We start from the raw sequence: 27123 nt of genomic DNA on the forward strand, positions 1-27123 counted from the left end.
GTTTGGTCCAGATGGTTGCTGCAAGACAAGGGCAAGGGTAGAACACAGGGGGTCACCTCAAGTCTCACTGATGGGAGACTGGCAGCTGATTGAGCAGCCTCAACAAACAGGGCTTATGGGGGTCTGGGTGCCAGAGAATGAAGAAGGCAGTGAAGTGTACCCAATATGCTTTCTCATGTTGCTTCCCCTTTGCCAAGGCTGTGCCCTCCATTTGGTTTGCTGTGCTGGCACTTGAAGCTTCTGGTCATCCTTCAAGATTCACCTAGAGTACCTCCTCAGAGGGCTTCCCTGCCTCTGGTTGTTTAGCCCCTATGCTTCCCCATGGAGGATCTTATTCTGTAATTCCCTGTGTCCCTGCTTGTCTGGAGCAGGGACAGTTCTGATTTAGCCTTGTATCCTGTACACCTAGCACAGGAAAGTCTCGGCAAATGTTCAGTATTAAGTGCCACAAGGATGAACAGTGCGTATGTGTGGTATGAGGGTGTGGGGTGAGGTCAGACAGTTAGGCTTGGCCCAGGGCAGAGCACCAGCAGTATCAAAAACAGCTAGCACCAGCAGTATCAAAAACAGCTAGCGGACGTCCGCGGAAGGATTCCTTCGAATGGACTACAACTACCAGAAGGCAGAGAAGTAGACTACAACTCCCAGAAGGCGGCGCGAGCACGTAGACAGTCGGGTGCTCTCGTGAGACTACCTGCTAAGCGGAAACGGCGGGAGTGGCGGCTGAGATCTCGCGATATTTGGGGCTGCCCGAGACGCGCCTGGTGCCGGAGAGGAATCTCAGGGTACTTGGAGGTTGTGTCCTCTTGGCCGGGTGGTAGGGAGGTTCGAGGAGCTTTGCTTGATTGTGTATCTGCGACTGTTTGTGTGTGACCTTACTGTCCCTGCGCGCGTGCGTGTGAGTGTGAAGGATGTGGGTCTGCAGGTGTGTGTGTGTGACCTCAGTTTCCTATCTATGCCGGTGAAGCTCTGCTCGCCACTGTGGATTAGCCGCTATGTCTGCGTAGGGACTGTTGAACCTTTGGGACTGAATTTACCTATCTGCCCGTGGGGCCGGAGCATTAGGGACTTCTTTCTGGCTCGAGTCCGGAGTGGGGGGATTTGTATCTGTGCGTTTACCCCCCCTGCTTTTTGCTGCACTGCGATTGTTTAGTGCCGTTTAACTAAATGTATTTAGTGCCCTATCGGTTCCCCTTATTTTATTTTATTTTATTTTATTTTATTTTATTTTATTTTATTTTATTTTTTTATTTTTAGTGTTTATTTATTAGTTTTGAGAGAGAGGGAGACAATGTGAGTGGGTTAGGGGCAGAGAGAGAGGGAGACACAGAATCCGAAGCAGGCCCCAGGCTCCGAGCTGTCAGCACAGAGCCCGTTGGGGGGCTTGAACTCACGAGCTGTGAAATCATGACCTCACGAGATGTGAAATCATGTCCTGAGCTGAACTTGGGTGCTCAACCGACTGAACCACCCAGGCGCCTCTCAGTTCCCTTTATTTTAAAAGTTAGTAAAATAGGGGCGCCTGGGTGGCGCAGTCGGTTAAGCGTCCGACTTCAGCCAGGTCACGATCTCGCGGTCCGTGAGTTCGAGCCCCGCGTCGGGCTCTGGGCTGGTGGCTCGGAGCCTGGAGCCTGTTTCCGATTCTGTGTCTCCCTCTCTCTCTGCCCCTCCCCCTTTCATGCTCTGTCTCTCTCTGTCCCAAAAATAAATAAACGTTAAAAAAAAAAAAAAGTAAAATAGAAAATGCAGAGCCTTGGCATGTTGGAATTATATCCCCTAGATCCTCCTAAAATTGCTGAATGGTATTTAAAAATTAGAGTGAGGCTAAATTTTGCCAGAAGAAAACTTCCTACTGTCTTTAGAAGTGTTTAGAAGCCTGTACCAGAGGATAAGTAGGAGACATTCCTAAGTAGGGGAAGTGGTGAATGTCTGGGGAGCAGGGTTTTTCCCACACATCTCTTGTAGTGGCTGTAACCACCTTGCTCCTAGCGTGTGTGTGTGTGAATATGTTACATATGGTTTAATGTAATACAAATATATATAAAATATGTACAATGTAGCATATAATATATGTATATATCCCCAACACGTGGGCTTCAGGAGTGCCTAAATGGGATTTCAGAAGCTGCGGAGTCAAGCATCCCTGCCTCTAGTGAGCGAGAAGAGCAGTCTTAGCAGAATGCCAGCCCCTTGAGCTCTCTCTTGAGTTCCTTGCCTTACGTTGGAGCCAGGGATTTAAAGTGCCCTGTGGCCTTTTAATGTCTTTGGGTTTGGGAGCAGGGTGACATTTGGGGGAGCTAGAAGTTGTTCATTATTATGGGGGCAGAGAGTAGAGTGTGTTGACTGGTGGGGGAGAAGGCCAGAGCAGAAGCCAGCAGTGAGGGCATCCTGGCTCCCTTTCCCCCAACCCTCCATGTTTGGTTCTGCTTTGTCCTAGGCTCCAGCCCCTCACTGTTCCTGTGTTGAGCAGGGTTCTTACTCTCTGGCCCTTTTTTTAGCCCTGGTTCTGTGTGGCTCCACACATGCCCCTATTGTGACTGGCAGGTATTCCTGAAACCTTTACTTTGCCCTAATTACACTCAACAGAGGAGGCTTACACATCACAAGCTTGCCACAAGCCGAGGCTCTTTATTGTGGCCCTGTCTTTCTAAAGGGTAGATAGAGAACCTGCCATTTTTCTGGCTGTGGCTTACCTGCATGACTGATGTCCTGGGAGCTTGAGGCTCAGTAATCATAGGCTTCAGCCCTACAACCTCTCTGCCTGCCAACTCTTCCTGCTGCTCACCAGTTCCTATGAGTCCAGCAAAGCTCAGAAGAATCAAGCACTGTCAACAGCTACCTTGGCTGTGTAAATAGGTGGTTCCAACAGGAACTAACTAGAGTAATGGGCCTACTGGTTTGGGATTTGGTCTTTTTTGAGCGTAAACATAAAGAACTGCCAGCTATCACCCTTCACATAACTGTTGGGTTGAACCAATTTGACCTCGCCTTCAAACGGTTAAATTATCCACTTTCTATTCCTCAAGTACACCTGCCCCCCCCCCCCCCCCCCAACCTGCAACACGCACACACTTTTCTAGAAAGGTAGGTAGGCTTTGGCCCTTAGCAAAACTTGCTCAGCAGGCTAAGTAGTAAATCTCGGGCTATACCACCTAACTGTGAGGAAGTAGTTGAAGTCGCCAACATGCATTTGTGCCCTAAGTTTAGCTGATTACTTTCAGTAACATGTTCCTTGGGAATGATCATCAGCTTGATGTAGAGGACGTTAAGGGTCTGCCAAAACAAAGTTCAGTCTCTGGTTTGGCACCAGTTGGCTGGGGCAGGACAGTGTCAGGGTTTGAGATCTGGAAGGTAGGTTTCCCTGGAGAGTCAAGAAATGTGTTTCCATCACCTACTGAGGGTGCTAATCAGCATGCTGATTAGACCTGGGAAGGAGCTTGCAGATAAGCCCTCTAGACCTTGCCAGTTGCTAACAGGGCTCCCCAAGCCCTGGAGTAGACTCAGTTCTGCTCTGGGCAAGCATGGCCCTGGCTGAGGCCCTGATGTAGAGCAGAGATTGAAATTACTGGCAAATGGAACTTTGGAGGAGTCTTGCTCTAGGGAACTGGCCTGTGCTTAACCTGCTGATTAACCCCTGGGTCTGGGCCTCTGGGAGACCTTTCCAGTAGGAGTGGGATAATAGACCCAAATATGATCCTCAGCTCATGTGGGTGTGTGCTTGAGTCTCGAAGGCAAATACTGGGCAAAGAGACCCTAGGGAGCCAAGGGGTCGGTGGAGTGAAGAGGAAGACCCTTTGGGTGTGCAGTCACTGAGGTAGCCACTGTGTGACTCACAGATGCTTCTCCTTGGAGTTGGCCTTGGTGTCCCCTCTTGCTGCTGATTCTGCCCATTTTGAGTGCATCTGCCAGGACTCTGCTACAGAGAGTCCTCACTGCTGTCTTTTATACATTGACTCAAGTTTCAGCTGGAAGGAGATCACCTGGTCCTACCTCCATATTTTTCAGATGAACAGACAGGTCCACAGAGGGAAGTACCCAGAACTGAGCTCACGCACCAGCTCGGGAGCCCAACCATGGACAGGGCTTAGGGCTCCTGCTTCATCAGCCAGACTTCTGTGCCCCACCTTGCTTTAGAAGGTGCAGTTTATTATTCATCCAGCAGGTGCCTGGTGGTTGACAATTAGACGTGGTCACAGTGCAGGGAGCTTGCTGGTGGCAGCAGTGGTGGTGGAGAAGTATAGAGGAAGAGGCAAGGAAACAGATGAACAAATTGAATCACTGATCACCAGAAAGGTGCCTCCCAGAATAGGGCCCATCTCAGATGATTGCAGGTATGACACCTGTCTTCTCAACTCACTTCCCTGAAGGCAGTGGCATGTTTTCCACAATTCCTTTGCCCAGTGCTAGATTTCAGTGTCCCTCAGTGATTGTCCTGATGGAGCAGGTACGTTTTGCTGGCCCAGCTTGTAGAATATAGGTTTTGGTGTGTCCATCAGTCATATTATCGTGGGCACTGGTTTCTGGCAACATTTGAGGGCCAGAGGAAGAGACTAAGCAGCTGGTCTCGTGGGGGTGGCCAACATCCCTTTTATGCTTGTTTCTTCCTGGACTTGGATTTGTAGGGTTTGAGATACCGGGACAGTGACAGAGAGGCCAATCTCTCAACTGCCAGGAGCACCCAAGTCCTCTTGTTGCCTAGGGTTTTACCACCTCTCGGGCATCCCTGCACCTGTCCCATCCCGCTACTCCCTTCAGTCAGCCCAGCCTCCTCCAATCTCCGCGTCCTGGGCCCCCTCCACAGTCGGCGCCAGCACTGTTTTTCTAAAATGAAAACTCACCCTGGCCCTCACTGCCCTTGACCTAATTGTAACCTTACCTCCTGCTACCCCCAACCTCCCATCGCACTTCAGCCTCATTACTAAGCTTCTCCTTGTTCCCCAAACCTGCCGCCTTCCTTAGGCCTCTTCACCTTTGTGAGATGGTTCCTTCTTGCAAAGTTATTTTCTTCTGTCTCTGGAAAATGTACTCGTCCTTCAGGACTCAACCTGACTGTCATTTTTTTGGTCTCTGACTTTCTCAGACAGTTACTCCTGGACAGGCACTCCCCGGTATAGATGTTCTTCACAGCCCTGGGCTGTGTTACATGGTGACTGACTTGTGTCTGGTGAGGGTATCTGACCTCATTAACTTGTGTTTTCCCAGCAGCCAGGACTGCTGACCCCTCTGCAACCCCAGCATCTGGCCCTAGGTACTCTGTACATTTTGGTCGAATATATGAATGAAGTGGGTACCCCTTGTTCTGCTTTTAGATTTTAAATCCTGATAGAGCCCTCTGGAGGCCAGTCCTGGCAGTTTCCCAGGATTCGAAGCTATTAGACCCCACATGGAATCAAGTGCGTCATGTCCAGCAGATGCTGCACCCTTGGCGAAGAGACAGTTTCGTGTCCTCGTGGGTGTCACTGGGAGTGTTGCAGCCCTGAAGTTGCCTCTTCTGGTGTCTAGGCTTTTGGACATTCCTGGCGTGAGTATCCTTATTAGACGGGCATGGCAGCCTCTGGCCTGGGAGAGCTGCTGCTCCTGGAGCCAGCCCATTTTATGCAGTGCTTGGGGTTTTTGTTAATGGTGTTTGTGGAAGCCCTCTGTGTGCATTGGTGTGTAGGGGGTCCCTGAGACAGTCCAGTATAATCCGGAGCTAGATTAGCAGGTGTGGACAGAGCGTGAGGGGAGGAATGCTTTGCTAGTGGAGGGTTTGTGTTCCCATATGTTGACCCTGGTTCCCTGAGGTTCTGGCGGGGGAGGAGGCTGGCTGCAGAAATGTAGCACATTCATCGGGTCCCCTTGCTGCATTGGACTCCCCACCCCTGCTTCCACTCCGTCTCGAACACTGCAGCTCTGTTCTCCCTCTTTGTTAGACACCATGGCTGTCCTGTCAGTCCAAATGCACTGGAGCCTTAGGGGTACCCCATTGCCTGTGGCTCTGGTTTTAAACTGTTCCTTCATGTGTTCAGAGATGCCTAGGGGCCACCACAGTGTACTGGGGAGGGGTACCTCAATTTTGATTAGTTTTATGTTTTTCTATATATTGGGCTTCTGGGGCAGATTCTTCTGTGGGGAAAGTTCAAGGCTTTAGACCGTGTGAAAGCCAGCAGGTAAAAACCTCATTTCCTTGTCTAGTATCTAAGGTCCTACATTTTTCTGTTGAACGCCCACTGCCTATACTCCACCCTGATGGCCTTTGCTTTGGCCTGGCCCTGCCAGGCTGTGCTGCCCTCCTGCTCCTCTGCCTCTCTAAATTCTGCACAAATACTTCACAAGAAAGCCTTCCTGGCCTGCCTCAACCCCTGTGGCTTTGGTCTGTTCCTTTTCAGACTCATTTGATGAGGGGTGCCTGGATGGCCAGTTGATAGAGCACACAACTCTTGATCTCCAGGTTGTGAGTTCAAGCCCCAGGTTGGGCATAGAATTACTTAAAAATACATAAAATACTGGGGGTACCTGGGTGGCTCAGTTAAGCATCTGACTCTTGGTCTTGGCTCAGGTCATGATTTCATGGTTCGTGAGTTCGAGCCCTGTGTTGGGCTCTATGCTGACAGTGTGGAGCCTGCTTGAGATTCTGTCTCTGCCTCTCTCTGCCCCTTCCTGGGTTGCATGCTATCTCTCCCTCTCAAAACAAACAAACAAACAAACAAACAAACAAACAAACAAACTCATTTGATGCATTAAAGAAAAACCAGGGTGACTCCATCCATTAAACATCTATCCAACTCTTGGTCTCAGCTCAGGTCTTGATCTCAGGGTTGTGAGTTCAAGCCCCACATTGGGCTCCATGCTAGCCGTGATGCCTACTTAAAAAAACAAACCATGGAGTGCCTGGGTCACTCAGTCAGTTAAGGGTTCGACTTTGGCTTGGCTCATGAGCCCTGCGTCGGGCTCTATGCTGACAGCTCGGAGCCTGGAGCCTGCTTCAGATTCTGTGTCTCCCTCTCTCTCTGCCCCTCCTCCACTCATGCTCTGTTTCTCTCTCTCTCAAGAATAAATAAGCATTAAAAAAAAAATTTTTTTTTTAAAAACCCAGAGATGGGCAGTAGTTAGAGTGGTAAAAACAGATTTTGTTCAGAAAACCTATCACAATACGGGAAAAGAGGCCTCAGCATAGAACTAGGTTTTGATTACAAATACAAGGAAGAGTGGGGATTTATAGGCAAGGAGCCAGGTGGAGGGCAGTGGATGGGAAATTACTAAGAGGAAACATCAGGAATAAGGAGGGGTTCTGGCTACACTGCCCTGACAGGATTCTTGGTGCAGGCAAGCCAGGGTGATGAATCACTGGGGGGGGGGGGGGGGGGGGGTTGTTGAGGGATGAAGAGCCTGATGAGCTGTCCAGGCTGGTTAGACATTGAGGGTGGGGGATTCTGGCTAAACCCACTTAATGGGAATCTTGCTCTTAAGGACCAGGCCCCAAGATGGCCCTAGTCAAAAAAGGGACACATAGGAGCCTGACTAGAGTTTGACCATATCTTGACCAAGATATGGGATCATTGGTTGCCTTTGATATTGTTCATGTTGTTGCCCATTGCTTTTGTGTGTACACTGCTGGGGCCCAGGCTGTGCTTTTTCCTTGTATCTGCCCCATAGCTTAACGTGTGACACAGGTGCATGTACCCAGTGTGTCCAGCAGGGGGCAGTGCTCACCTGCAGATGACCATGTCAGCACGGAAGGCAGGGGTGAGAAATCTTTCATTTTTTTTCTTCTTACTTTCCACAAACTTCTACCCAGAAAGTCACCCCCTCACTCCACCCCTCATGCGGAACAAGCAGTGAAAGGCAGCCAGGGATGCCAGCCAGGTCAGAAGGGGGAAGGGAGGTGAGTCTCATGGATGCTCTGAGGCCAGGTGCTGGTACTGCCCAGAGCACCACCTGTGGCCTCCCCCACCCAGACACATGCCCAGCACCTTTGGTACAGCTGACTAGCTACACCCGGAATGGGGGGGAGGCCTGGGGCCTGGAAAGGGTTGTTGCAGCGGTGACAGCCTCTGCCCCCTCCGGAGGGAGGGAGCCATACAGTTCCCTTTTCCCATAGCCCCAGAGCAAGTGAATTTCCGGACTGGGGGTGAGTGGGGGCAGGGCGTCCTATCCCAGGAAACAGATGGGCAGCCTCGGAGCGGAGGGAAGTGGCAACTCCACAGCTTCCTGTCATCCCACACAGCCAGCATTTACAGGGGTGTGAGGAAAGGGTTGCCTGAAGTGGGGAGGCTCTCCAGTCCACCCCAGGCCTTCTGGCCTGGCCCACTGTGGGGACAAGCCTTGCGTGGAGCAGGAACTTTGCTCTCCCTCTCTGGCTGGAGTTGAAGCTGAAAGTCAGGCAGCAAGAAGGGCACTGACCTAGGAGAGAGGACTCCATGACTTGGCCTCTTGGAGCCTGCCTTTCTCATTTATGTTTTGTTTTGTTTTTTAACATTTATTCCTTTTTGAGAGACAGAGTGTGAGTGAGGGAGGCGCAGAGAGAGAGGGAGACGCAGAATCCAAAGCAGGCTCCAGGCTCTGAGCTGTCAGCACAGAGCCCAACGTGCAGCTCGAACTCATGGACCTCGAGGTCATGACCTGAGCTGAAGTTGGACGCTTAATTGAGCCACCCAGGTGGCCCCTGCCTTTCTCATTTAAAATAAAGCTGATTGGGGGTACCTGGGTGGCTCAGTCAGTTAAGTGCCCAACTTCAGCTGAGGTCATGATCTTGTGGTTCATGAGTTCGAGCCCCACATCGGGCTCTGTGCTGACCGCTTAGAGTCTGGAGCCTGCTTCGGATTCTGTGTCTGCCTCTCTGCCCCTTCCCCGCTCGCACTCTCTCTCTGTCTCTCAAAAATAAATATTAAATTAAAATAAAGCTGATTAGTGGGGAACCTGGGTGGCTCAGTTGGTTAAGGGTTACGCATCTGACTCTTAAACATCTGACTCTTGATTTCAGCTCAGTTCTTGATCTCGAAGTTCATGGGTTTGAGCTCCACACTGTGCAGAACCTGCCTGGGATTCTTTCTCTCCCTCTCTCTCTGCCCCTCCCCTGCTGGTGCTCGCTCTCTCTCTCAAAAAATAAACTTTAAATAAAAAATAAAGCTGATTGCTGCCACCCATCCCCTCAGGCTTTTGTAAAGGCTTCAAGAAGGGATAGAAATAAAAGTTTCTCATCTTGTGCCAATAACTGGGTGCAGCTTCTGGCACATGGACGCACTTACGAGTGTGTGTTTCCTCTCCTTCACCCTTTTCTTTCCCCTTGCTGTCATGTCCTTTGGGCCAGGCACGTGGTGGGGTTGTTGGGTTGGTGAGAGACAGCCCATGTGGGAAGAGCCGTGGGAGCCACAGTCCATCTGCTCCTGTGGAGGGGCCTGCCACCTTCTCACCTCTTCCTGCAGATAGAACAGCTCTCCAGAGAGCCTGGGTTTGCTTGGTGGAGTCCTTGTGAGGTTTTGGTAACCAAAGGGGGATCCTTGCTTGCCTCGTGTTGGCCTTGATGCAGTGGCTTTCCCCCTCGTCCTACCCCCCCCCCCGCACTCCCCTTACTCCCTGATGGTACTGATCTCCCCTTTGCCATCTTTCTGGGTCACCCCCAGGAGCAGTCTTTGTCACTTGGAAAGGTCCTTCTCAGCCCTTTGCCTACATCGTGAATTCATATGCTTGGGTCTTTTCTGAGCTCCTTGGGCATCGCTAGAGTTTGACCAGCAAACAAGCAGCTGAAGTGTGGGGTGCAGGGAGCTGAGTGAGTCTGCAGACATGGCTCATAATTATAGGTACACTTAATTTAATTGTGCTTTGTACATAACTGAGTTTTCTTACAAATTGAAAATTTGTGCCAACCCTGCATCGAGCAAGTCTACTGGTGCCATTTTTCCAACAGCATTTGCTCACTTTATGTCACATTTTGGTAATTCTTATAATATTTCAAACTTTTCCATTATTTGTTATGGTGATCTGTGATCAGTGATTACAACTTGCTGAAGGTTCAGAGGAGTTAGCCTTTTTTAGCAATAAGATGCTTTTTTTTTTTTTAATTTTTTTTTTCAACGTTTTTATTTATTTTTGGGACAGAGAGAGACAGAGCATGAACGGGGGAGGGGCAGAGAGAGAGGGAGACACAGAATCGGAAACAGGCTCCAGGCTCTGAGCCATCAGCCCAGAGCCTGACGCGGGGCTCAAACTCACGGACCGTGAGATCGTGACCTGGCTGAAGTCGGACGCTTAACCGACTGCGCCACCCAGGCGCCCCAGCAATATGATGCTTTTTAAAAATTTACTTTTGAGACAGAGAGAGAGACTGGGGGAGGGGCAGAGAGAGGGAGACAGAGAATCCAAAGCAGGTTCCAGGCTCAGCTGTCAGCACAGGGCCTGATGCGGGGCTCAAACTCACGAGCTGTGAGATCAAGACCTGAGCTGAAGTTGGACACTTAACTGACCAAGCCACCCAGGTGCCCCAGCAATAGGGTACTTTTAATTAAGGTATTGTTAGAAGTGGGTGAGAGAGAATAAAGTATCCTCCAGACTGAGAAGGCACTTTGAGCTACTCCATACCGTTTATAGAGATTTATTCAGGGTAAGGAGGGCAGGCAGGTTGGGCAGATGATGACCGAGGCGCTATGCAGCTATTCTCTGCAAAGTCTGGACCTTAATCCACAGCTTCTATAGAGTGCAGGTCATTGTGGTGAGGTCAGAGTAGTTTTCTAATGTGGTGCCCTCTGTGCGCAGATCTTCTGTGGTGGTTTTCTAAAGTGATGCCCTCTGGGGCGCCTGGGTGGCTCAGTGGGTTAAGCGTCCAACTTTTGGTTTTGGCTTAGGTCATGGTCTTGTGGCTCGTGGGTTCAAGCTCCGCATCGGGCTATGTGCTGACAGTGCAGAGCCTGCTTGGGATTCTCTTTTTCTCCCTCTGTCTCTGCGCCTCCCTGCCTCTCTCTCTCTAAATAAACTAAAAAAAAAAAAAGCTTTAAAGTGATGCCCTCTGTGTGCCTGTCATATGTATGTTACCTCAAGTGGCTCCCTCTGTCCAAACAAACCTTCCTGCATTCTGGTCAGGGCATACATACACGCATCTGCGGGGAGGTCATTGCACAGGATGAACAAGATGGAGAGTCCAATATGGAGTCGGTGTTGTCAGCACTCCTACAGCACAATCCTGCAGATATGCACGTTGCTTTTTCAGACATAATGCTCTTACACATGTAAGAGACTACAGTGTAAACCTGACTTTTATATGTCCTGGGAAACCGAAGAAAGTTTTACTGTGATATTTGCTTTATTGCAGTGGTCTGGAACCAGACCCACCATATCCCAAGGTATGCCTCTACTCCTGATTCACCAGTGTGCCCAGGCATGGCTAGAGCCAGACCAGGGAGATTGTGAGGGGGTGCTGGAGAGGGGTGGATTTGGCCTCATGACCCATATACCAGCATTCAGGAAGAATGGTCCTTGCAAAGAAGCCTTGGAGCCTTTATATGATCGGGGAAGTTGGATAGTGGGGGTCAGCTGTACCTCAAGAGAGGCAGCTGAGCAAAAGGATTCTGGGCAACTTAGGTCTTCATATGTTCCTATTTTTCTCAGCCCTGCAATGAAGGGGTTGGGGGGGAGTACTAAAATGATTTGTCTCCAAGGCCTCTTCTGGCACTAGTGGTGGAAGGTTCTAGATGTGAGGGCAGAAAGGAATAGGACCTGAAGGCAGTCTGGGAGAAGGTCCTGGGATTCAGGAGCTTCAGGGCGCTTTTGCAGTTCCATAATTGTCATGTTAATTGGGCTGCAGTTCTGTCTGAGCACCCTTCTCACTTGGGAGAAGACAGACACCTCTTTAGCTTTTGCCAGGGCAGAAGTCAGCAGGGCTGGAGCCGGAAGGGGATTTCTAAATTTTTTTTTTTTTAGTATTTTTTTAAGTTTATTTATTTTGAAAGACCACATGCAAGCAGGGAAGGGGCAGAGAGAGAGAGAGGGAGAGAGAGAATCCCAAGCAGGCTCCACAGCATCAGTGCAGGGCCCAACACGGGGCTCGAACTCACGAACCATGAGATCATGACCTGAGAGAGTCAGACACTCAATTGACTGGCCACCAGGCACCTCTGGCAGGGGATTTCTAAAGGTGGAGAGAGTCTGCCATTTGGGGAGGTGGCAGGCCTTGGGCTTAGAGAAGGTTACGTTTCTAGAATGCCTGTCAGGACATTCAGGGCTGTCAAGGGTGAGGGGAAGAAATTCCCACTCACATGCAGGATGAACTGAATTCTGCTTCTCTGGAGGACCATTTGACAGTGTCTGGAGAGGTCAAAAGAGTTCATAGCTCTTGATTCACCTGTAGGATTGAATCCTATAGTGTGCCAAAATTCACCATATGTAGGAGGATGTTCATTGTAGCATTGTTTATAATTTTAAAATAAAAATAAAAGTGGAAACAAAACATCCAAGGAGAGAGAGAGAGCTTTGGTGCAGCCTCACAGTGGATGACAGGCGCCCTTCAGAACCATGGCTGGATCTCTGTGTTGATGTGGGACTGTCCTCAAGATAGAAATGAAATGAGTTTGGTACAGGAGTTAGCAAACCATGGGCCACAGGCCAAATCTGGACTCATTACCTGCTTTTGTATGGTTTGTGAGCCGGGAATGGTTTTTATATTTTCCAGTGGTTAAAAAATTTTTTAAGGGGCGCCTGGGTGGCGCAGTTGGTTAAGCGTCCGACTTCAGCCAGGTCACGATCTCGCGGTCCGTGAGTTCGAGCCCCGCGTCGGGCTCTGGGCTGATGGCTCAGAGCCTGGAGCCTGCTTCTGATTCTGTGTCTCCCTCTCTCTCTGCCCCTCCCCCGTTCATGCTCTGTCTCTCTCTGTCCCAAAAATAAATAAAAAACGTTGAAAAAAGAAAAAAAAAAAAAAGAATATTTTGAGAGCACAAAATTACGTGAAATTCAAATTTCTGTGTCCTTAACGTTTTATTGGAACACAGCCACACATTTGTTTAAGTGTTGCCCGTGACTGCAGTCTTGCTACTACAGAGTTGAGTAGTTGTGACAAAACCGAAAATAGTATCTGGCCCTTTATAGAAAAAAGTTTGCTGACCGCTGGCGTATTGTCTGGTTCCTTTTATATGTTCACATATCTGAGTTACTGCCTACAGATTTTCCTCTGGAGGTAGTTACCTTTGTGCAGAAAAGGGGGCAGGAAAGGAGACTCACATTTGGTATCATTGTGTTCAATCTTAATTTTCTAACCTCTGTGTATATTTATTTTTAAAGTCAGTGGGACTCTTAGTGGGAATATTATGGAACATTCTTTGTAACTGTATGCTTTTTTTTTTTTTTTTTCTTTAAATGCTCGCTGAGGAAAGGAAGCAGGAGAAACAGGACCTGGTTTGAGGTTTTCCTTTCTTTCTGGGCAGGGCCCACCTGCCTGCTCTGTGGTAGTGTTGTGGAAAGGGGTGTGTTCAATAGCAGCGGTCTGAGGCGCTTATCTGGGCTTCTGCTGGTTTGGCCAGCCCCTTCCGTCCTTGGCCCGCTCCTCCAGGGAGTCAGCTCTGCAGTCTGCCTCTCAAGTTCTGTTCTTGAGAATTTTCTGTAGTTGGGGAAGGGCACAGAGGGATTGGCAGCCTGGTCTCACTTGAATGGCAGGAAGGGCTGGTGAGACCAGAACACCAGCTCCCCCAGGAGGCCCACAGGGAGGCCCAGGAGAGAATGGCTTCCCCCCCCCCACCCCCAGAGCCTGGTGGGAAAGGGCAAGGGCCACAAGAGGGCTGGGACAGCATAGTGAGCTGGATGGGCCCCTGAAGGCCATGTGGTTTAAATGGCTCATGGCTCAGAAGGGGAAACCGAGGCCAGAGAGGAAGGGGATTCGCCCAAGACCACCTCCCCCCACCTGGCCCCCATGTATATAGTAGACTCAGTAAATGTTTGACAAGTCAAGGCATCATTATGAGCTGGAACATTATAAGTTGGGACACCCACTCAGCCAACCGGAACACTCTGGGGTATTTGTTAATGAGGCCGCCACTGCCACAGCTCCCCACCCTATGTGCTAACTGCTCTGGGCACCAAGGGTCCTTTTCCTAGAGTATACCCTCCCACCCCCGCCCCCATGCTCAGATTTGGGTCAGCTTTTTGGCTGCTCTCCAGGCCCTGGGCACTGCCAGTGTCAACATCGGTCAGCTCAGTGTCAGAGTCTCTGCTGTGTGTGTCAGCCCAGAGGCCTGAGCCACCAAATCTTGCAGGTTAAATCATGGCAGGTGCTTCCACTTTAGAATCCTTAGAGCCTCCTGTGGAGCCATCATCACACGCCCTACTAGAAACACCTGCTCTTTTGGGGCCACTCAGCTGGGGGTTCCCACTGGGTCTCTCCTTTACTTCTATATGCCAGAGCTGTGCTATCTAATACAGTAACCACTAGCCACATTCAAATTTAAATTTAAATTATTAAAATTAAATAAAACCAAAACTTTAGTTCCTCAGTCACTCTAGCCACACCTCAAATGTTCAGTAGCCACATGTGGCCAGAGACTGCCATAGGGGACAGCACAGGTATGACATGTTTCTATCGCTGCAGAGTTCTGTTGAATAATCCTGCAGCGTGGTCATTCTCAACTGGGGCAGTTTGGCCTCCCAGGGGACATTGGACTAGGTTCAGAAACATCTTTGGTTGTCTGAACTTGGGGAGGGGGTGCTGCTGGCTCCTGGTTATAGGTAGAGGCCAGAGATGGGATTGGAGGGGAAAAGTCAGGCCATGGGATTTGTCTCAACCTATGGCCGTGACAGTGCTGCTTCCCAAGATCCTTTGGTAGTCTGCCCCAGAGGCAGCCTGGGCCAGACTCGGGGCCTAAAAGTCAAAGTGGAGGTTTCATCCCAAAATCTGTTTCCATTTCCCCTCTCTGACTCTCCAGGAACCCCAGATGGGATTGCTAACATACCTTCAGCAGAGAAAAGGAAACTAGACTTGCCAACTGGTTTCAGGAAGGAACTCTGTAAATGCCAGGCAAAATGCAGACAGCTTATATAATAAAGTCTGGCCAAACCTCAATCGCATCACACAAAGAAGTTCAGGTTTTAAATATTAGATATAAAAACTCTTGGCAGGGGTCTCACTAGGGGACCAAGCACAGAGCTGCCTTTCAGGAACTCTCTAATGTGGGGGAGATTGTTTTCATCCCAGCCCTACTTCTACCAGGACCCAGGGAGGGTGTAAGAGAAAAGAGGGTTCCTGCCCCTCCAGGGCTCCTTGGCATTTGCTAGGAGAAAGGTCAGGGTGAATGAGTGAGTAGTCTGAGTTATTTAGTATTTCAGAAGGTAACCCAACATGTCCTTTTTTTTTTTTTTTTTTTCTTTTAAAGTGTGTGCAAACCCAGGACCTAGCCTTTCGCTCCTAGGACATTTGGCAGAGTAAATGAAAATGAAAGAACAAAGCCCATGGGGTTGATGAATCAGATCAAGTGACATCCTTCTAAAACCAGAAAAACTGGCCTGGGCCTGCTGGACAGCCTGGGGGTCAGGGTCACTGCCAAGGAGAGGTAGCTGCTTCAGTGGGGTCAGGGGACGGGCAAGGAGAAGGTTGGCTCATCACATTCTCTTCATTTGAGGTAAAGACGTTGACCCCGGGACGCTCCCTAACAATGACTATGTAACCTGGGAGGGTAGCCAGAGAAGGAATTGATTTAGAGACTGGGGGAGGAGCTCAGAGGAATAATTCATGCTGGGGCCCAGAGTGGGAGGCTTACCTGGCCCCCTGGTCAGAACTCCCTAGGGGCCAGGGAAGGCAGGGCTCAAACTGTGAGTGGGGATGTAGGCGTAGCTGAGAGGGAGGAGGGAGCCCCAGAACAGGGCCATTACCAAATTGGGAACGTTTCTGAAGGCTGGCCTTTGGCACAGTCCTCACTTGAGAACTGGCAGGCAGTTTGGGAGTTAGGGAAAGTAGGGGAACTAGATCTTCAGGAAGCTGCTTTCTGTATTTCAGGATAGAGGATGAACTGGAATATTCCTTTTTTTTTTTAAACATTTTTTTAAGTTTATTTATTTATTTTGAGAGAGAGGGGAGGGGAGGGGCAGAGAGAGAATCCCAAGCAGGCTCTGTACTGTCACAGTGCAGAGTCTGATGTGGGGCTTGAGCCCACAAACCATGAGATCATGACCTGAGCCGAAATCAAGCATTGGTTACTTAACCGAATAAGCCACCCAGTTGCCCCAGAAAGAATCCGTTTTTGATTCTTTCCCATCATCTCTCACCCCCACCTTGTGGACCTTGTGGAAGAGCTTCTCTCTTGACCTTATGTTCAGGATTTGGATTCATGTCTCAGCGGGGCTCCTGATGGTGGTGCTAAGAGGACTGAGATCTTAGGAACTCTCTGTGGGCCTCCTCTGGAAAGTGGGATTTACCAGGGAAGCGTGACGGACCAGAAAAGTAGCTGTGCACTTATAGGCTGGGGTTTGTGGTTTAGCAGCAACAGGGGTGAGAAGAACTCTTTTGAGTTTGCTGATTGTAAACTCCGTATATGTCAGCAGGAGGATGTTGCTTCCAGAAGAGCTGATGTGGGCTCAGGCTCCGTAGGCAGACACTCAGTGGGTACCAGGGACTTTTACTCCAGGTCGCCTGAGCCTCACCAAACACCAGGCAGGCAGAAGAGCTGTCTCCCACCTCTGAGTTCTTCAGTTCTGGGAAGTTTCCTTTAATTTCTTTCATAATTTTCTCACCTCCATTTTCCAGAAAGAAAGTTCCAGTTTCTTTCTGGAACTCAGATTTTGGACCTCTTGAATTGATCCTCTGACTTTCTCATCTATTTTTCTAACATTACCCATCTTTTTTTTTTATCTTTTCTGTTCAGCTTTCTGGAAGATTTCTTCTAAACTTATATTGAGTTTTTCATTTTCCTGTTTATAATTTTAATTTCCAAGGATTTTTTTTGTTGTTGTTCCCTGAATGTTCATAAAAAAACATTAGCATCTGATCTCATCTGATCTTCCAGAGTGTTGACATGTCTTAACTGCTGGTTTCTGGGTTTTTTTTTCTGTTTGTTTGTTTTCATTTTCATTTTTTAATTTTTTGGTCCTCTTTTCATTCTTGGTTTATATCATTAAAAAAATCCCTTTACTTTTATTTAGTTGGGCTTTTGGGAGGGAGCAAAGTTGAATCCACATTATTTAACTGAAAGTTTATTCTTTTATTTAACATTTATGTATCCTTTTTTAAGATTTTATTTTTTATTTTTTAATTAAAAAATGTTTATTTACTTATTTTGAGAGAGAAAGAGAGAATCCTAAGTAGTCTCCACACTGTCAGTGCAGAGCCTGATGTGGGTCTCAATCTCGTGAACCATGAGATCATGACCTGAGCCAAAATCAAGAGTCGGATGCTTAACTGACTGAAGCACCCAGGAGCCCCGATTCTTTTTTTAATTTTTAAAAATGTTTTATTTATTTATTTTGAGAGAGAGCACGAGTAGGGAGGGGCAGAGGGAGAGACAGAATCCCAAACAGGCTCTGTGCTGTCAGTGCAGAACCCGACATGGGGCCCGAACTCCAGAACTGGGAGATCATGACCTGAGCTGAAATCAAATCGGCATGCTTTACCAACTGAGCCAGCCAGGCACCCCAATATATCCTTTTGTTTTAAATGTGTCTTTTTTGATGTGATTGATTAATTTTAAAACTCCAATATGAGAGTCTGCATTTTGATCAGAGAACTTAGCTTATTATATATTACTATTCTATTAGGGCTAAACTTCTGCCATCTTATTTAATGCTTTCTACTTGTCACGTGTCCTCTGCTTCTTGTTTTCTCTTTCCTCTCCTTTATCATATAGATTGAGCTTTCTTCTGCTGGTTTGAAAGTTGCCTATTCTTCTTCTGGTTACCTCTGACTTACCATTCCCATAACTTACCTTGTCACTGTCTTGTGTCTTGAGAGTCTCAGCACCATTCTGCCTCCCTCTGCTCTCCCTATCTGTGCTGGGCCCATGGGCTGAGCTCTGTGGACAGATGGCAGCCCTGTTCATCTGGCATTTTTTTTTTTTTTTTAAGTAGGCTTCATGCCCAGCGTGGAGCCCAGCGTGGGGCTTGAACTCACAACCCCGAGATCAAGACCCGAGCTGAGGTCAAGAGTCAGATGCTTAACTGACTCAGCCACCCAGGTGCCCCACTGCCATCTTGTTCAGAGCTGTCCTAGAAAGGGCTCCAGTGCTCAGTGGGAGTTTGGTTTAAATGACCTTTAAAAAGGTCACCGAGGTTTTGTGCAGGTTCTGGGGATGCTAGGTTCTAAGGGGAGTGAGAGAGAACGGACACGCCTGAGAGCTCTCCAGCAGAGCTAGGAGCGGCAGACCTTCTGAAGTTGTGCACTCTGTCTCTCTGAGACTTCTGCTGCCTGCTGCCGGCTTTGCTCTTACATGCTATGTAGAATGCTGTCGCTTGGTAGGCAGGAAGCATGAGGGGGGCCTCAGTGACACGGTAGGGAGGGTTGGGGGACCGGAGTTGGCACGGGCACGTCCCATTCCGAGAGGTGGCCGTTACACGATACCTGCAGTACCACCATTATCAAGTAGGAATGTGGGCTGGGCCGTGCCAGAGCTTTTAGTTTTCAAGAGAAGCCAGGAAATTGGATTTTCTATGTGAAATCTCCCGATTTGTATATATTGGCTCAAAAATGTTTATAACCTCATGCAGGCCAAATAGCATGTCTGTAGGCTGGATCTGGCCTGCATGCCATACGTGATTCCTGTTCTAGTCAGCTGATGATCCTGCCCTTGTCACCCTTGACTCTTCTCTCTCCTGGATAAATGTCCCCCAGAGATACCTCCTTCGCCTCCCAGCCGCTTCTGAGCCCCTTTACTGTGCCGTCTTAGTTTAACATCTCATTTTACAAATGATGGCAACTGGTCTAGCGCTGTCCACACTACGTGTGCTGTTTCTCACAACCGTTTGTTCTGAGCACCTTAGCCACCCCCCACCCCTTGTTTGCTTTATTAATTACTTGTGAATGAGTAGTGTGGAGGTGAACTTCATCTTTGCCCCATGAGTGAAGGGCACACTTCCAGGTTTGGTTTTCCTGGAGTCTGTCTGCAACCAGCGCCCACGAGGCCTGGTTCCTAGAAGTAGAGAAGGGACCGACCGCCTATTTTCTCTCTGGGGCTTGGAAGCAGCCACTGCAAGCCAGGCCCCAGCTCCCTGGTACCTTGGCCTGCAGAGGGCAGGGTTGCGGTGTGGATTAGAGCTCAGGACCTGTGAGCCTCTTTGAAGTGGCCCCTCCTGCCTTCTGCGGCCTTCTTGCCCTGCATTCCTTCCCGGCTGCCTCTGTCTTTCTGCCTGAGTGGCAGGAGCCTGCAGCTTTATATGCACTGGGCAGTTGGTGACTCATTCCTCGGCAGCCCCTCAAATAGGGAAGTGAAACAGCCACATCTGGTGGGGCCTGACCTTTGGGTGACAGCGGAAGTAGCTATGCAAACATGGGGCTCCCTGCCGAGGAGGGAGAAGTCTCCACAGCCAGGCCCTGAAGAAAGCACTTGCCTGGCCTGGCCCCGTGTGGCATCCAGGCCTGTGGCTCTGGTAACAGTTTTCTTTCCCTCTCTCTCCCCGCCTCTATTTTTTTTCTTGGTGACAGCTGGAAGTAGCAGTGGTCACCACCGAGAGAGCCAAACATTTCTACAGCCCCCAGGACATTCCTGTCACTCTCTACAGCGACGCTGATGAATGGGAGGTCAGTGTTGGGGGCCCCAGGGCTGAGTTCCATCGTGTTTCCACCAACGGGACAGGAGTGTCCTCCTTGCAGTTCATAGTCCTGGTGGCCAGAGCAGACAGGCTGGGCTCAAGTCAGTGGTCAGGGCCCTCTGGGCAGAGGCGATGAGGAAAACATCTGTCTAGCTTCTGGCCTGCGGGAGGCCTGAAGTCTCCTCCCACCCCAGGCAGAGCTCAGCTTTGGCCCTGTGCCTGAGGTGGAGTGTCCTTGTACTTATCTGGGCTGATGAAACCACAGAGGAGCTCTGTTTCCCACCACCCTTGTCCACGTGGCTCCCGGTGTCAGGCCTGTCGAGAGCGCCTCACTTCCCACGGCCACTGGGCTCTGCTTCTCCTCTCCCGCAGAGGGGCGGGCACCGGCCGATTCACCAGACGTCGAGTGTGGGCCTCACAGGGGTGCCCTGCCAGGCATTTTTAAACATTCTCAGCCTAGAACATTTCTGGCTGGCCTGTCTTCTCCACCCCACCCCCTCCATTCTCACCGCCCCAGAGCCCTTCCACTGGCTTGGACAACCCAAGCATCCGCCTCAAGCAGACAGGCCAGGAGTTCCCTGCCAGATGTCAGTTCTCTTGAAAACCAAACCATAAAGGGAATAGCTTGGAGAGACAAGGGGCGTTTGTTTCCTCAGGCCTGGTTTCTCTCAGGCGGTTGGCTCCACAGCCGGTGCTCACCAGCTTAGCTATGAGAGGAACAGCAGTGGACTCGGGCCGGGGTGCTCAGGTGGTCTTCCTCGGTTTCTGACTTAGTGCACCTGGCCTGCGTTGCCCCCCCACGGCGTCCTCCCTCCATGCTGAGAGAGTAGCTAGCTCTGTGACCCCATTTCCTTCCCTCTGCCAGATGTGGAAGTGCCGATCCGACCCCGTTCTCCACATTGACCTGCGGAGGTGGGCAGATCTCATGCTGGTGGCTCCTCTTGATGCCAACACCCTGGGGAAGGTGGCCAGTGGTATATGTGACAACTTGCTTGTGAGTGATTCTGCTTTCTTCCTCCCTGGGCCTCACTCCCAGTTTGCTGAGCTGCAGGACTGCCTTTGTATGGGATTCTTGCCTTGGAATTCTTTATGGTGGGCTGGTTTGCCCCCTGGACCCCCTGCCCTCCACCTGGTCTCACCTGTGTTCTGGCAAGTGGGCACATGGATGGACTCAGCTTGTATGTATTCTCTGAGGGCATCCACCTCTCACCTGCCCCTTGACACTTTGTCCTTCGTTCACGGGCTACCCTCCACATGCTCGTCCGTTGGTCTCCCTGCCTGGCCCCATTGCCTGTCCCCCTTAGCTCTGCCTTCTCCCCAGGATCTGGACATCCACATGTGCAATCTGATAAGAGTGTTTACTTCCTCATGGATCTCTTGTGCACACTTATCTCTCCTGTAGCATTGGCCGCAGAAATGCGGTTTTCCTGTATGTTCTGGAAAACTTAGAGAGGAAGAGAGGAGCAAGGGTGAGAGGTGCCAGCCGGTGGATGGTGGAGGAGAGGAACAGAAGTCCAGCTACACAAAGTGGGGATTGTCTTAGGCCTAAGGGACCTCCAGGGAACTGTTGTCCTTAAAGGCCTTGTTTATGTGATCATCCTGGGAGGAGCTAGGTGTGTGATCTCTCTCCCCTCCTCCCTCTCCATTGTTACCCACTTCCCTTGTGCACTGAGCTTTTCCCTATCATGAGCCGGCCCGTGCTGAGGGACCCACAGGACACTTGGAGCTCTCAGTCTGGAAGGAGAGGGTTTTTGGTTACCCGTACAGGTGAGAAGGGAATGTGCTCTGGTGTGTGGTACAGCCTTAAATGACCCCAATCGGTCCTTTGACAGTGGAGTCACCACTTTGCACAGTTCTAGGCATATAGTAAGTGTTCAGTGAATACTGTATGTATGAGGTAATTATTCTACTTTGGCAAAGAGCAAAGAGTTTTTCAGAGTTTAATGTGATAAGCTGGGCCAAAGTTTTTGGTGGTCAGACAGGAACTTAGTCTCCTTGTATGCTTGTTGATGGGTGCATAAGGCACTTCTCGAAGAATCTGCTAGTGACTGAAGCATCATTTGAATAAGAGCACAGGATGACCAGAAGAAGAGCAACACACAGGTTGTGTGGCAAGGAGCAGGGGTAGGGGAGTAGAGAGAGGGGCGAGCCTAGGGGCAGTGTTGTCAGGAAGGCTTCCCAGTGGGGCTGGTGCATGGCTGACCGGGCAGTAGGAGCAGGTGAGGCTCTTGGCCACTTTCATCTCAGTGGGTCTGGGCTGTGTGTGACCTCTGGGCTTCCCACTGGCTGGCCAGCACTAGCTGGTGGGATGAAACACACTGGCCTCTGGGAGTCATGCCCTGGGCTGGGCTGGCTCTCCGAGGGCTCCTTTCTGCCTCTCCAAAGTGCTGCTTCCTTTTTTTTTTTTTTCATCAGAGCTGCCCCTACTCCCTGAAGTCTTGGGGGTTCCCTCCTCCCGAGTTGGCTGAGCAATGTAATATGTTCCCCCAGGAATTTTTTTTTTTTTTTTTTTTTTTTTTTTTTTGCAAAAAATTTTTTTTGAACAAACAAAAAATTCTTGCAATTAGAAAAAAAATTAAGTTTAAATTGTCATCATCCTTGCTCTGTGGCTCTGTCCTCACTCAGAAGATATTTTGTCCTTTTATCCCTGAAAAGATCACCCTGCTGCCCCCTTCCTTCAGACCTTGTCCCTTTTCCAGGACCCAGAACTTGTGGGGCCTTTAGAGCAGCATGCTACCTGTGACCTGTGCACCAGGCCTCTAGGCCCTTGGCCTGGGTGCTGTGCCTCTCCATCCGCCTTCTCACCCGCGTGGGCCCCGGCCCCTTCTGTGTGCTAAATAGCCCAGCAGAGGGGCACCTAGCTGGCTCAGTCTGCAGAGCATGCAACTTTTGATCTTAGGGTCGAGTTTGAGCCCCACGTTGGGTATAGGGATTACTTAAAAAAAAATTGTTTTTTTTTTAATATCTAAGCAGATCTAGAAACAGGAGGTGACTTCCCTGGGTCACCAGTGAACTGGGAGCTGGCCTCCTGATCAGAATCTAGGCCTTCTCTCCACCCAGGTGGGTTCTCAGGGGCAGAGCCTGAGGTACTGAACACAGCACTGGCCAAACAGATGTGACTGTAGGAACTGACACCTCCTTTCATCCCTCCTTTTGCCAGAAGGTTCAGAGGAGCTGTGGTTTGTCCAGGAAGCACTGAGCTTCGAGATGAGGTGGGAAAGCTAGAGAGGCATGAGACCCGGACATACTGGTTTCTTCTCTGTTGGTGTGCTTTGCTTTGAAGACACTCAGAAACCCCAGCCCAGCCCCCACTGTACTTGACACTCAGGGGGCTCTTCTAGGTATGTTCGTGACTTTTGCAGAAGCGGCAGGTGGCACGGGGCCAAGAGGAAGTGTGACTGAAACTGTCCACTCAGCCCAGTTGCCAAATTGGGAGGACTTGGTGGGAAACAGACACTGGTGTCTGGGACTACACAGGCAGCCAGATCCTGAGGCTGTGTGCTGTCCCACTTCCTTCCTATCCCCAGGAGGGGGCAGGGGCACTGAGAGGGGTAGGCATCAGCTCTGGCCTGTTCACGGCATTGTCTTCTGGACTCCCCCATCTTTTACCAGATGGGTTGCGCTTCAGGGAAGGGCTGTGTTGACCACTGTCTCCCCAAGGGGCCCACAGCTGGAAAGGAGGTGCTGGAGCAGTGAGGGCCCAGGGGAGCACGCTCTTGCGGGCCGCAAAGCTTATTTCTCTCCCAGGCAGCACCTGGTCCAGGGAGCCTGTGCCTGTAGTAATCACAGGAGCTACTGTTTCTGGAGCCCGTACTTGAGGCCAGGCCCTGTGTGAAGAGCCTCAAGCATGTTCACCTTCTCTGCTCACAACCATCCAGTGAGCTTTTGCAGAGAGGAAGCTAAGACTCCTGAGGTTAAATTATTCATCCAGGTTCTCACGGCTAGCAGTAATCGTACATAGCACAGCCAAGATTTGAACCAAGGTCTGTGTGATTCTGCAACTCACTGAGCCGGTGGGTCCCTCTCACAGCTGCTCTGGCATGCACGTGGCGGGATGGCCTCGGCGGAGGATCACACTGGGTGGCGTGCAAACCTTCATGCCCCGGATCATTGTCTCCGTGGGACTGTGGGGAGTGCAGCTTCCCCATCTGGGAAACAGGACAGCACCTTCTTTGCAGGGTTGTGGTGAGGGTGCAGGGGATAATACATATGAGAGAGTTTTTGTCACGTGGCAGGTATTCTCATTGCCCAACTCTAGTCAGCCTCGAAGTAGAGCCTGTGTTGGGGTAGGTGAGCCACACCTGATGAGTGGTCTGAGCCTTCGCTTTGGGAGGTAACTGTGAAGCTTGACTTCTGCTCACCTGGCTGCTTTCTGTCTGTGGTGTGTGTCCCACAGTGGAGAAGCCTTGTGGTTTGGCTCAGAGGCACCTTTCTGCATAGGAGTGGAGGTCTGCGTGGGGGTGGCTGGGCCATTGCGAGTGTTGGAGGGCCTCCTGTGTGTCAGGCCCTGTGCCAGCACCTGTGGAGAGGGGGAGAGGGTGAGGAGATTCGAGGTAGGGGGATACAGACAAGTGTCACCCGGTCATCCCAAGCTGGCTGCGACCCAGAGGATGGTGGGTAGGATTTGGGAGTCCAGAGCAGCAGGCACCCACCTGCCCCACTCCGGCCCTTCTTCACAGACCTGTGTCATCCGGGCCTGGGACTGCCGAAAGCCCCTGCTCTTCTGCCCGGCGATGAACACCGTCATGTGGGAGCATCCCGTCACCACGCAGCAGGTGGGCCTGCTCAAGGCCTTCGGCTATGTGGAGATTCCTTGTGTGGCCAAGAAGTTGGTGTGTGGAGATGAAGGTGGGCATCTGGCCAGGCTCACAGCCCAGGGTCGCAGAAGGGCTCAGCTCTGGGGTCACACCCCAGTGTGTTGTGACCTTGGGTAAAACCATTCTGTGAGCTCAGCTTTCTCATCTGGGAAATGGAAGTCCTAGTTCCTCTCGGAGTTGGTAAGATTAAACGAGGTAGTGTTTGTAAAGGGCCTGCGTTGTCCCTGGCACGCAGCCCATATACAGTCATGATGCTCCCGTAACTGTTACTGGGTCCTGTCCTGGGGGTGCCTTGGAAGGGATTTGATGGGTCTGGCTCATGTAGAGGTGGCTCTGGCCTTCAAGGCTTTGGGCTTTGGGTGGAACACTCGGGGGGGCATTGAGCAGGGTGGGTGGGGGATGGGCCCTGCCTCAGTCTGCAGGCCATAGCAGAACTTTGCTCTCTAGGTCTAGGGGCCATGGCTGAGGTGGGCACCATTGTGGACAAGGTGAAAGAAGTCCTCTTCTGTCATGGCGGCTCTCAGCAGAGCTGAACGTGGGATTTCTGTTGTTTGTATCCTTCTGTACCCTGCGTGTTTTCAGGCCAAGTCTATGAAGAAGATGGACATCGGCAAAATACGGTGAAGACTTCTGGGTTTACTGAGTAGGGGTGTAGCCTGGGCCTGCTCCAGAGCCTCCCCAGGGGCCTCACTTGCCTCAGGTTAAATTAGACCAAAGGCCCAGATCCCAACTTCTTTCCAACTAAGAGATGGCTGCATTCTGGGCCCCTCCCCACCTTCTCCTGGGATAGGCATAGCAAGCTGCTGCTGTGTGGCCCTGTGCTCTGGGAAGGGGACTGAGGGAGGACTGAGAAACCTTGATTCTGCATCGTGCAGGGGAGCCGCTTCAGCTCCTTGGTGGGGTGCCCAGCTGCCATGCAGAGAGTCAGGGAAGCCTGTAAGTTGGCAAGATGCCGAGTTTCTCCACAGACCATGCTGTGAGATCGGGGGTACTGGGGAATAAAGAAGAGTGACTTTTAGGAGACTGTGTCCTTCCTTTACCTGTGGCCTCGGAGATCAGGGGCATTGCTTGGGGTGGCTGGGGGAGGGTCTGGGCTGACGACTGACTGGCCAATATCATATGGTGGTTAAGGGCAGAGGGCTCTGAAGCCAGACAGACCCTAGTTCAAATCCCAGCTCTGCCATGTGCTAGCAGTGGACCTTGGCTCAAGGCTCAGCCCTTCTGACCCTCGCTTTCCTCATCTGTATTATCCTACCCTCATGAAGTTTTTGAGAGGATTAAATGAGATAATGTGTGCAAGATACCCGGCCCCCCCCCCCCCCCTTACATAGTAAATGTCAAAGGGAAGTTAAAGCTAGGTATGCATTCAGGCCAATGAGTTTTTCTAACATTGACTGAAATAGACCCTCTCATTTTGGGAAAAATAAAATCCCCAGCCCTAGGCCGAGATGGCCTTTTATGCAAATAACAGGCACACAGACAGCAGGGTTGGAACCCACCTTGGAATCCAGGCCCCTTGCTTCCTGATGTCCTCATCAGCTTTGCTGCACCTAGGACTGGGAACCTGGGTGTCTCTGCCTCCCCTCCAACCCCACCCAGTGGAACCTGTGATTATGGGAAGTAGACTCCAGAGAGAAGCATGTTCTGCCCTAGAAAACCCCACCACCCTGTCTTTGACCTAATTGCTGTTTGGTGGCTGCAGTGGGGAGGGGCTTGTTTGCCTGTTTGGAGCTGAGGTTGGGTCTGATTCCTGCTTTCCAGCCCACGGGTGAGTCGGCACTCCATGCATGCTCTTGGACCACTGATGGTGGGAGGTACCTCTGAGGGGCACCAGGAAGCCTGCTGGCTGGGACCAAGACCTCCAGTAGCCTCCAAGAGCCTTTATCTCTACAGTGCTTGACTTAATCAAAGTGGCCCTTTGGGATGAAATTGCCTTACGGCAATAAAGAAAATATAACTAAAGTGGTAGCACCACAAACCAACCTCTTGACAGGTTTGAAGGTTGAGGTATGGGGAGGGCCTAGATAATTGAAATCCAGAGACAATCCCAAAGTTCCATTTAAATGGTTTCCAACTCCCCTCCTCATGTCCACATTGCCCTGTCTTTTCCTCAGCAATGTGCTAATGAGTGGTGAGGCTCTCCAATATTAACAGAAACTGCTACCATTTACTGAGTGCTTATTGTGTGCAAGGCTTTGTGCTGGGCATTTTAGGAAGACCTGCTACATAATGCCTGTTTTATTTTTTATTTTAAGTTTGTTTCGAGAGTGCACATGTGAACACACACACACACACACACACACACACACACACACATGCACGAGCAGGGGAGGGGCAGAGAGAGAGGGAGAGAGAGAATCCCAAGCTGGCTCCATGCCATCAGTGCAGAGCATGAAAATGGTGCTCGATCCCCCAAACCCTGAGATCATGACCTGAGCCCCAAAAAGCAGTCGGATGCTCAACAGACTGAGCCACTCAGGTGCCCCCACAACGCCTGTTTTAAAAGGCCACAGGAGCAGAGAGGTTGATAGGCCTCTACCTAATATGTCTGCAAACGGCTGTGACTCCTCAGAGCAGGACTGAGCCTTGTTGGCTGGAAGGGAAGAGATGTCCCCATGGA

General features: G+C 50.5%; 1 protein-coding gene across 8 annotated transcripts; it reads left to right on the plus strand.

Annotated features, from left to right (window-relative positions):
- Nucleotides 1-553: 553 nt before the first annotated feature.
- PPCDC (phosphopantothenoylcysteine decarboxylase) lies at nucleotides 554-25524 on the plus strand. 8 transcript variants are annotated; one of them, XM_040493291.1, is made up of 6 exons: nucleotides 661-785; nucleotides 5310-5521; nucleotides 19580-19675; nucleotides 20552-20680; nucleotides 24366-24534; nucleotides 24951-25524. In XM_040493291.1, exons 2-6 carry the CDS (start codon nucleotides 5384-5386, stop codon nucleotides 25034-25036), a joined length of 618 nt encoding a protein of 205 aa, XP_040349225.1. In that variant the 5' UTR covers nucleotides 661-785; nucleotides 5310-5383; the 3' UTR covers nucleotides 25037-25524. The 8 variants fall into 8 exon arrangements, with proteins under 8 accessions (XP_040349232.1, XP_040349230.1, XP_040349225.1 ...); XM_040493292.1 differs by having other exon boundaries at nucleotides 727-795; XM_040493293.1 differs by lacking the exon at nucleotides 661-785 and adding an exon at nucleotides 878-898.
- Nucleotides 25525-27123: the final 1599 nt, after the last annotated feature.

Source organism: Herpailurus yagouaroundi, unplaced genomic scaffold (genome assembly GCF_014898765.1).
Source record: "Herpailurus yagouaroundi ecotype Mexico unplaced genomic scaffold, PumYag 184, whole genome shotgun sequence".
Lineage (NCBI taxonomy): Eukaryota > Metazoa > Chordata > Mammalia > Carnivora > Felidae > Herpailurus > Herpailurus yagouaroundi.

What these genes read in the sequence shown, in the direction of transcription:
- PPCDC (XM_040493291.1), top strand. Translation starts at nt 5,384, where the DNA reads ATGGAATCAAGTGCGTCATGTCCAGCAGATGCTGCACCCTTGGCGAAG. An exon ending in GGCTTTTGGACATTCCTGGC is followed by an intron (nt 5,522 to 19,579) that starts GTGAGTATCCTT and finishes TCTTGGTGACAG; the next exon opens with CTGGAAGTAGCAGTGGTCAC. An exon ending in GTATATGTGACAACTTGCTT is followed by an intron (nt 20,681 to 24,365) that starts GTGAGTGATTCT and finishes CCTTCTTCACAG; the next exon opens with ACCTGTGTCATCCGGGCCTG.